The sequence below is a fragment of the Polyodon spathula genome, chromosome 6 (genome assembly GCF_017654505.1).
Source record: "Polyodon spathula isolate WHYD16114869_AA chromosome 6, ASM1765450v1, whole genome shotgun sequence".
Classification (NCBI taxonomy): domain Eukaryota; kingdom Metazoa; phylum Chordata; class Actinopteri; order Acipenseriformes; family Polyodontidae; genus Polyodon; species Polyodon spathula.
In genome coordinates, this window is record NC_054539.1 from 31,917,570 (window position 1) to 31,928,933 (window position 11,364).

Sequence of the window (11,364 nt, forward strand, 5' to 3'; positions counted from 1 at the left end):
CCTGCAATGAACTCGAAATCGCCAAATTAAGAACCGTAATGTTTCACCTCACAATCACATTTAGAACCAATACTATGCAGTTATCACCATACAAATTAAATAACAGAAAGAATAACCTCCCTGTAGCAGGGCAGATCTGTGTTGACTCTGCTGGCGTGCTCACAGGGCTGCAGGAAGAGGGCAGCAGTTGTCCAACAACCGCCTGCGAGTCATGGCAGTGACACAGGGAGGTGGGAAAGTGGGTGTGTGGACTTCCCCCCCCTCTGAATGGCTGAGGCACGAGTCTTGGGAGATTGTTGGCCCTATAAAATAATGCCCCGCTGTTTCCTCAGTTCGGCCCTGTTAAAACGCGCCGAGAGTGCGGAAGCGCTGGTCCAGGACTGGGAATCAGCCGGGAAAAAAAGAAAGAGTCTCACAGCGAGACAATGAGAGCGGGGAACCCTCGGGCAGACCCCGAAGCATTGTAAAAGAGCAGGCTAGTTAGCCGGCAGTGTAGGACGGCGATCCGGTTCGCATGGGTAGCGGCGACTGGGATATAGCTGTCACGTGCAGCCCCTTTTCTTTGTAGTTTTGTTACTGTTTTATTTTCCCTGTTTCTTTGTGCCTTCTGTTTTGAATTATTGTTTCGAAGCACCTGCAAGGGCGCCGGTATTGTGTACCATCGCTTGGTATGCCCGTGGTTCTGTTTACCATCGTTGGTAAATCAGACCACAGACCCACAGCGCCATCTGCGGGACAAAAGAAAAAATAGCAACCTGAAATAAAACTGGGCATGATGTTTAGGTCTCGGTTTTACAACTGCCGTTTAATACTAGAACCACCATGACAGTCATTTGAGGTTTTCAAATTTAAATTACTCTGTGTGTCTGAAAGTTATGCGGTTGTCCGTTTATGACTTTTCTTAAATATATGTATTAAATATCCTGACAACATTTGAAAGGCAGGATCATGAAAATAGGAAGTTATAATCCCACCCACCTAGAACCACCAAAGCCATCATTTTGACTGCCTTTTACAATACATGTTTTTATTTTTAATATAACCTACAACATTCTATTTTATTTTATATACAAGCCTGTTGTTCTCTCTACTGGACCTGGCAGCCATCAATTTATTTGTTTTGTACGAAGAATGCACCCCCCTAGCTATGCCCCCGAGGGCGCAATAGTACAGCGCTCACAGATCTCTGCGTCATTTTTCCTTCAAGCCTGCTGCAATCATGGACGCAGTGACCTTAAAGGGTAATGGTTACATTTGTATTTCAGGAAACTGTATATATAGGTGAGTACCAAAGCCGTCACAAGGGCAAGATTGCAGGATGACTGGAATGCTACAAGGCCAAGCCAAGAGGCTGCCCTGTGCTTTACCATGCGGAACCCCAGTAACAAGTAGCTAGGGTGAAAAAACTGGAGAAACTCAACTTTATGCCTGTGTTGTAAGGGTCAACTGGGAAGCCATCCTTAACACTCTAGTTTCAAAACCAGGGTTTTGAGGATCTAAGACCTTCAGTCTGTAGAACCTAGTGAAGTTATGGGGTGTAGCTCACATTGCCGCATTACATGTGAACTTTTGTCCTGTCAACGTACTATGCCAAGGCTCGAATGGGGCAGAGCGTACGGAGCGGTTGTTCTCTGTCAGAGTGGAAAAGAAGTGGATGGAAGTAGCCGAGCCCCTTTCAAAAATGGTCCTGCCAGGAACTGAGCTCCTAGGGAGACAGTCAATTTTGACATGGCAAGCCGAAATGTCTGTCAGGTAGACCTTTAATGTGGAAGGGGATTTCTCCTTGTATGGCAAAGTGGTTGACTGTGTTCAGGTGCAGGAGTGATGCAGTGTTCAATGAACAGACAAAGATTTGTAATCCAGATGGAAAAGTACTTTTATTTATAACAATCCAGGTCTGGTGACCAAACGATGATCCCCGGCAATACACAGCAATGTGTAGTGCACGGGGTCAATAATAACGGGTTTGCAGTCCCAATAATAAACACAAGTATCCCTCCAACAATGTACAAACAAGGTCACCAGTCCTGGGTGCTGTAGTGTTCATGGTGGGTGATACAGTTTATTGCGTGACAATAGTACAGTGCTGTTTTCCGGGTTTTGTGCTGGCCCTTGTGACAGCTCCAGAACATGTTAGCTGTCTATTAACATACAACAAGCAACAATTACAGACAAAACAAACGCTCAAAATACTTTATCACAATACTGCACAGGTCCTTCCGGGTTATTTTCTCGTAACCAAAGCGAAGGAACAGATTGCGATTCTCCGTCCCCTTTTATGCTGTCACAACATGATCCCTTGGTAAACGAGTGCAACTGGAAAACACCCCACTTGTACCTGTACTTGGAATGCGTGGACGATGCTCTGGCATTCTGCAGGGTGTCAATGACCCTATTAGAAAGCCCCAGACATCTCAAATGCAGCTGTTCAGGGGCCAGATCCAGAGCAGCAGGCTCGATGGGTCGGGATGCCATAAGGTCCCCCGAGCCTGACTGAGCAGGTCACGGCGCCTGGGCAGTCTCCATGGCTGGCTGCTAAAAAACTTGTAAAAATCCTGGGCCAATAAGGGGCTACTAGGTGCAACTTGGCCTGGTCCTGCATGATTTTCTCCAGACACAGCGGGAGCAGGACAAGCGGTTAGACTAGTTGGTTCTTCAGAAAAGACAAGTATAGGAGGCATTTCTTGTTAAAAGCTGGTCTTTCTAAGGCAATTTGGGTGTACTGAATCCAAATATGGTTGTTACCAAGCTATTAATTGATTATCAATGCCTCTACGAAGGAGACAAAATAACACTTTTTTTGATGCACCTTCTGACTCAGGTGAACCAGCTTCTTAGTGGATTCCTGCACGCGGAGAGAGCGCTGCGCTGTGGTTTCTCCACTGCAAACATTCCAACTCAGAGTGATTCCAGTTTAAAGGCCATTGCAATGCTAAGCGACATCAGTACTGCATCTCCAGCCAAGCCCCACCCGGTGCTCACTGTATTTTTTACATAACTCTTTATAAACATGCATACTGATAAATCCACTTCTGATCACTCGTTTTATCACCGAATTCCTCAATAATGCGATCCAAGTCATTATTTTATTACTATAATATCTCAAAAAGCTCTGCAAATGTCTGTGATATTCTTTGAGTGCTGGATGCGGAAGCAGCTATCTCCTTTGTTTATGTCTGCTTATGTGCAGCTGCAGCTGCTAGGGCTATTGCTCACATGCCCCCTTTTTTTCGGTTTCATTTGGCTCCTATTGGTCTCACTCGTCCATTGAATGGTTTTCTCAGCTTTTTCCAGAAAAAAGACAATTAGAGACCTGTGCTTTACATCTTTTCGATGATGTCGGACAGGGTCCGACATTCGACTGGAAAGGGAAAATCGTAATGTCGGACCTGGTCCGACACTGGACCACAAAGGGTTAAAGTCCACCGCCTCCCCTTAATCCCAAAAGTCTTGGGCATCTTCCTGGGCCAGGAACAGAGGTATTAAGGGGCCCACAGGCGGCAATATTGCCAGTGTCAAAGCTGACAGTGGCAATGCTGACCTTGGTGAGGTTGGCTCCTCCAGCCGGGGCAATCCTGTCGGCGGAAATGCTGACAGGCAGGCAAGGTCCTCCTCCAGTGGCACACACTGGCAGTGGAAATGCTGCTAGGGGTAATGCTGGCAGTGGCACTATTGTCAGCAGACATACTGACAGTGCCAAGGCTGGCTTCTGCAGCTGGAGCGATCCTGGCAGCACCTCACCTGTCCCCTTCTCTGTAGTCTCCGGTCCCAGAATTTACAGCAGCGCAATTGCTGTTGCTGATGTTATTTTTACAGTTTTACAGATTACAGTTTTTGTTTTTTTAATTTTAAACTCTTCCCCCTACTTGCAGAAGTAAGGGGGTGTAAAGATACCGGTTGCTGAATGGAGAATGTCATGAAGTTGCAGAGTTTTGCCTCTATCACTAGTAAAGCCATGGAAGGATCCATATGGCCTGGTGCCTTGGCCACTTTGGAACCTGCGCTGTCCTACAAAGTCTGATTGAGTTGGCTGCAGTCTGAAAGAACTTAGCTTATTAAAATACCCCCTATTAGCTTTGCTTCCTTCACCTGTGTCAGGGAATCTTTAAGACTGGACCCAAATAGAAAGTCCCCTTGAAATGGTAACTCCATATGTTTTGACTGTGTCAGGGGTTAAAGAGGATGTCTTCATCTGCAGAACTAGTCTTGCAGAGACAACACTTGCTACAGCCCTAGCATTGTTGTCAGTGCTATCACATGCAGCTGGATCGTTTCAGTATTTTTCCCCTCTATTGCAAGCTACACAGTCAGTTCAATGTTTTCTGGGGTAAGGGTCTGTAGGGAAGCAGACACCTGGCTCCATAGTTGATGTTGATATTTTGCTACATGAATTTGAGTTATTGATGTGCATATTACAAGTGGAGGCAGCGTTGTCCTTTTTCAAGAAGGTATCTGGTGTGAAGGATTTTGAGGATGCACTGGTGGCTGGCGCAGTCATGACAGTATCCATTTTAGGCTGCTTAAAAGATGCTTTTTGTGGCCAGTAGGTATGCTATAAAATGTATCTGCTATATGTAAAAATGATGCAATGCATGGAGGTTTTTTCCCTAGAGCCTCAACGGACATCCAGACTGCCTCATGGAAGGGAAAACCTTCGAAGGCCTTTTTATCTTTTACATCTAAGATGCTCAGTAAATCGTCCTCCTTAATCAAAGTCTGGGTGTTAGTGTTGAGAGAGGAAGACATCCTTCTCAAAACTGCCTCTGCATTAGTATATACCAGTGAAGTACCCTGCAACCCGGGTCGTGGACTCCTCGTCATCGTCAGGCGAGGAGTCCATGTGGTCATTGTCTCCTATGCTGCGTGTGTCAGCAGAGTAGTATTGCTCTTGTGCACTCCACATTGCTGTGGTCCCCGTATCAAGCACTGGGGCTGCTGGCAGTTGAGGCACAGGTTGCCTTGAGTTCAACTCTTGCAACCACTAAAAAAAAAATATCCTTAGGTTACAAGGGGCATTCTTGTTCAGTCATTGACTGGGGAGCATTGGATGGAATTTTGGTAATGGCCACAGCTGTTTTAGCTGGTGCATCCCACCTCCCTGCTGCCGAGGGAATGGGTGGATTTACTCGTTCTCTTCCTCGGGAGAGATAAGGTGGAGTTCTGTTTTTGTTAAAGATGAGGCGTGAGACTGCTCAGCATGCACAACTGGTGAAGAAGCCTTTCCCCTATGTGTCGCTGCGGCTGACATGTCAACACACACTAGACAAAACTCTCTACCACAAGATGGAGAACCACAAAGAAGGCATGTGTGCAAGAAAGACACAGACAGCCACAGAGATAGCCACAGAGAGAATAACTAGCAGATGCTAGAAAATGTACTACATAATCCCCTACTAATATAATGAGTTTTTTTGTTGTTTTTTGTTGGTTTTTTTTTTTTACAAACAAAGCAAAAAACAAATAAGTTTGTAAAAGGTCAACACTAACTGAGTCCTTACCCAAGCATATGCAGGAGATATTTGGACATTGATACTACAGGAATGTAGTTTTTTTTGGAGGAGGGACATTAACTGGTGCCAAAAATAGATTATATCAAGGATTGGCTTTTCGCCTGATCCAAGCAACATGGAGTCTAGGTATGTGGAGTTCATCAAAAAATAAAAAAAATATGTTAATTATTTGTTCTGTAACAGCTATATTTAAAAAAATATATATACAGAAAATCATATTTAGTATAGAACCTTGCCTCACTTTGTAAATCATTCTTGTGTCCAACTGTTGGTGCCATGATGCAATATTTATATATTTTCACCTGGTAATCATCCCTGTCTAGCACAGACGCCCATGATAAACAACCTTTAGGATTGCAGATTAAGATGGGAAGGAAAGCTCTGCCCTTTGCAAACAATTCCAGCTTTCAGACACAGATGCACACATTTTGTTAGTTACATGCTTCCGAACTTTGTAGCACTTTAAATGCACAGGAAGCAAATCTAAACAATCAAATCGTTTTCCCAGACATTTTCCCCTTACTAACACAATTATAACCAGGGATACTGCAAAAAAAACATTGCTTGGTAAGAATTTGCAAAGATCAAAAACAATATCTGTAATTGGATTTGCATTTAATATGACAGGACCAGTGTAAGTTTATGTCTTATATGTGTTAATCCAAAAATGCATGTTAATAATTAATTATTAACATGCATCCTGTGTATAGCACACACATTTAAAAGCTATAGCCCTGTTCACACTCCCATCCTTATGCAGGTATCATTGCGGAACAGTATTTCAACTTCTGTTCACACTTAGTTGTTACTGGCATTGTACCGGTATAATTATATCAATACGAAACCCAGACAAGAGCAGTTGTAATATGACTTGGAACAGTACAAGCATGGAGACATGTGCACACTTACTCATAATTACTCTTACTGGAAATAATCTTTCAAAACATGCCATCAAAGATATTTTATTATACTAAGATATTCAATGCCGCTGACTCTATATGGGGAGTTCTGTCACACGGCGCGCAAAGGTTCATGTGATATGAAGAGAGCTCCAGGGCTGTTTTTCTCTTCACTATCAATGGAGAGAGTTCGGATTGCCCCCATTCTCAGTGGTTAAAATAAAAATATATATATAAATAAATAAATAAATAAAAAACTTCCGAAGTCTGTTTCACTGTTGCTCAGGGGGAAATAATTAGTCTGGTGGATGAGGACACAAGGCAAGTCTTTCCCCTGCACCTGCACAGTTAACAGCATAGGGTTTCTAGCGTTGTGTAAAAACATTTTGGGATTGCAGTATCATATTTACATGTAGCAGAATACTTCATTTACTATAGTAGTATGGTTCTGAGTTATATATTTGCTGTACAAATGCAAGAATAAATCACTACTTTTTTTTAATATTACCATAATGAAATATCATGTGAAATTTTTACAAATATTCAGTGACGTTTAGTAGTAAATGATCAAAAGAAATTTAAAAAAATAGCAAAAACATAAAAACTGATGTCTAATACCAATAAATCCAAGTATTATAATTGCACCCATCTACTATTACTGTGTACTGTGTGAAACGGTGATCTCTGTTTTCTGCGCATGCACCATCTCTGGTACTCCGTTCAGAAACTTACATTTTTCATATTAATTACAGTACGACATCCTTAACACAGGTTGTGTTTTATTGTCAAGACACCCTGGGCAAGAGCAAAACAGATTTCACAAGTTTTTTAAATAATTTTAAACACTGATAAAATCAGCTCAAAACAGCTCAATCTGACACTGCTCCAGCTGACTCAATTGAAAACTTTTCTCAAGCTCTCTATATCTCCTATAACCCTTTGCGCACCTCGTGATGGAAATCCCCACAGATAATCAGCAGAGTTCACTATCTTGGTGTAATAGAATATCTTTGCTGCCACATCGCTTGTGTCAGCAGCCATTTCTAAAAGAAAGTCATACGAGGTCAGAATCAGAGTCACTACTGGTATAACTACCGGTACAAGTGCACCAAAATGACGCGCTAGGTACAACTATGCAATTGTAAACAGAGCAGTGTACATTTCTTTTAACCAATACTTATCTGAATGACATTATCATTATCAGTTGTAGCCACTTGTAAGAAAAAATAACTGGTACAATGGCTAGTTTCCTTTTTTTTTTAATGCACAATGAAAGAAAATGCCAATTACTTACTAAATAGTTTTCATCCTGGAAAGCATAGTGCAAAGTCGTGATCCACTGGCTGTCTCCATTTACCAGCACATCTCTTTCCTCTCGGAAGCAGGCAGTCTGGAAAATTACAAATCACAGTTAATTTTACTTAGATAACACGGGACAAAGTGACCCATTGCTGTGGTGAGCTGTGCTGACTTCAACTTCAGCAAGATAACCTTGTATACAGTCATAGACAAAAGTATTGGCACCCAATACTTAATATAATAATTCAAGAAAACACACAAAATAAAAGCATTTAGGTATACATCACCCACCAATTAATATGACACAGACCAAAAACACACAATTTCTAGTGGTCTGACCAACAATCTTTGATTTTTTTCTTAAGAAAATATTTGTAGATGACAAAAGTATTTGCACCTTTACATTAAAAGTAAAAAAAAAAAAATGTAATAGAACTAATTAAATATATTTATTGATTGAAAACCATTACACAGTAATTAAGATGCATTATAAAGTCAATAGCCTGAAAAGTTCAAATTATTAACAAAATGTATTGAATCAAAACATTTTGGCAACCAAGCAGATGGATTCACATTTGAGAAAAGCACTCATAGCAAACTACAACAAAGGAAAAAGACAAAGGACTATCGAAGAAATATTGAAAGCCAAAATTCAAAAATCACAGCATTAAATGAAGTACCACCACAGAATAAATTAAACTGAAACACTTGAAAGAAGTGGACATCCAAAGCAAATTATGGGTACAAGGGGTGTGCAATTCATATCGTACAACACCCGGGGGGGACAAGATTTGTGTGAGGGACAACAAGTTTTGCTATTATATCTTGCCTTTTGGACAAGTAGTTTTTATTTATTTAGAAATTGCTTATTTAGCGTTTTGTCATATTCAAAATTGGTTAATGTTTACTAAACTTAATCCGTTACCTTGAATTATAGTATTATAAGTGTAGGGGCTGTGAACGTATATTATTATTACTTGTTTATTTAGCAGATGCCTTTATCCAAGGCAACTTACATAGACTAGGGTGTGTGAACTAAGCATCAGCGGCAGAGTCACTTTTATTAAACCACAGCCTTTTCTCACACACACACACACACACACACAGACACACACACACACACAAAAGTATTCAGACCCCTGACCAATTCTCTCATTACCGAATTACAAATGGTACATTGAAATTTCGTTCTGTTTAATATTTTATTTTTAAACACTGAAACTCAGAATCAATTATTGTAAGGTGACATTGGTTTTATGTTGGGAAATATTTTTAAGAAAAATAAAAAAAACTGAAATATCTTGCATAAGTATTCAACCCCTGTGCTGTGGAAGCTCCCAGTTTGCACCGATGAAAGAAATTGCCCTAACGAAGACACAACTACCTTGCCACTGGCCTCCACCTGTGAACCATTAAAGTTCCTGTCACATTTTCTGGATAAAAACCCCACTGTTGAAGGATCATTGGTAAGGCTGTGAATCTGAAGGAAAATGAAGACCAAAGAGCATTCTACAGAAGTTAGAGATAAAGTAATACAAATGCATAATTAGGGAAAGGGTACAAAATAATATCCAAGTGTTTGGATATCCCAGTGAGCACAGCTGGATCAATAATCAGGAAATGGAAGCTGCATCACACCACCCAGGCACTGCCAAGAAAAGGCCATCCCTTAAAACTCAGCACTCAAACAAGAAGGAGACTTGTGAGAGAAGCCACAGAGAGGCCAACAATCACTTTGAAGGAGCTACAGAGTTCAGTGGCTGGGAGTGGAGTAATGGTGCACCAGTCAACCATATCAAGAACTCTGCATAACACTGGCCTGTATGGGAGGGTGGCAAGAAAGAAGCCGTTACTCAAAAAGTACCATCTGAAAGCATGTCTGGAGATTGCCAGAAAGCATGAGAGTGACCCAGCTGCGATGTGGGAAAAGGTTTTGTGGTCAGTTGAGACCAAGATAGAGCTTTTTGGCCAAAACTCAAAGCGCTATGTGTGGCGCAAACCTAACACTGCCCATGCCTCAAAACACACCATCCCTACAATGAAGTATGGTGGTGGCAGTATCATGCTGTGGGGATGCTTCCCATCAGCAGGGACTGGGCATCTTGTTACAATTGAAGGAAGAATGGATGGAGCAAAATACAGGAAAATACTGCAAGAGAATCTGCTTCAGTCCGCTAAAAAAATGAAGCCTGGGAGGAAATTCACCTTTCAGCAGGACAATGATCCCAAGCACAAGGCCAAAGCAACACTGGAGTGGCTCAAGAACAAAAAGGTGAATGTCCTACAGTGGCCCAGTCAAAGTCCTGATTTCAATCCCATTGAGAATCTGTGGCACTATTTGAAAATTGCGATCCACAAGCGTCGTCCAACCAACCTGAACAACCTGGAGCAAATCTGCCAAGAAGAATGGGCGAAAATCACTCCGACACTGTGCAAAGCTGTTACATACTTACCCCAAAAGACTTAAAGCTGTTATTGCAGCGAAAGGTGGCTCTACCAAATATTAATGTGTGGGGGTTGAATACTTATGCAAGCAAGATTTTTCAGTTTTTTATTTTTCTTAAAAAATATTTTCCAACATAAAACCAATGTCACCTTACAATAATTGATTCTGAGTTTAAGTGTTTTAAAATAAAATATCAAACAGAATGAAATTTCAATGTACCATTTGTAATTCAGTAATATGAGAGAATTGGTCAGGGGTCTGAATACTTTTGCAAGGCACTGTGTGTGTGTGTGTGTGTGTGTGTGTGTGTGTGTGTTTGTGTGTATATATATATATTATTTTTTTTCTGTTAGAGAAAATCTGTTGCTATCGTAAGTTGAATTGGTGGTCCACTCCTCTCTCTGTGCCCTATCTCCATCAATGCTCTAGCAAATTTCACAGTACTGTGCTTTTCTTCAAAAGAGCCTCATTGCTACAAATTAATAGTAAATAGTTCCTGGTCTTGAGAAATATGTGCTTCGTGGTCAAGTATACACTCAGGTGAACAGAGTTGCCAAAATACAAGATTTCTCAAGACCAGCTCATTAAAAAAATGAATGAGAAATGTACTTTATAAAATTGTGTCTCCTTGATTAAGTACATTTCCATGCAATATCTATCAACTGTCCACAGGACAGACTGCTGCTGTATTGCTGTTTTATTGTAAGAGAAATCATTCAGTGCGGGCAGCATAGTGGAGAAGTATAAATTACACATACTAACAATTACATAATTACATACAACATACAACATACAACATATAACAATATAACAATGTTTTACCAAAACACAGGAACTACAGACACCTTTGAGAAATTAAAGTATTCCTATTGTGTTTAGTGAAGACAGTTCTCCTGAAAGGCCAATTAAATCACCTATGAAACTGTTCTTTGTATAAGTTGTGCAGTCTTGAAAGCAAAAACACCTGCCTCATGAACACCTATTAGCCAAAGTATGCAAGATATTCGGTCTTGCCCATTGTAACTGCAACTGAATAGAAATAGACAGATGCAGCTTTTATAGGTTATTGAATAAATGTCAGATATACCAAAAGGACAATGAACCTGTTATTTAAACATAGTACATTTTAACTACTGTATAAAACACAATGCACCACAATAGTAGAGGAAAATACTGTTTGTCAGACAAACAGAAAATAATGTTACTGAAT

General features: G+C 40.9%; 1 protein-coding gene across 4 annotated transcripts in view; it reads right to left on the reverse strand.

The window, feature by feature from the left end:
* The window catches only part of LOC121317125 (serine/threonine-protein kinase MRCK alpha-like), a 196,234-nt gene that overhangs the window by 103,760 nt on the left and 81,110 nt on the right, over positions 1-11,364 (reverse strand). For all 4 annotated transcript variants that reach the window (XM_041252744.1, XM_041252747.1, XM_041252746.1 and 1 more), the window contains exon 4: positions 7,704-7,799. In XM_041252744.1, coding sequence (XP_041108678.1) covers positions 7,704-7,799 — 96 coding nt within the window. The remainder of the gene's footprint in view (positions 1-7,703; positions 7,800-11,364) is intronic.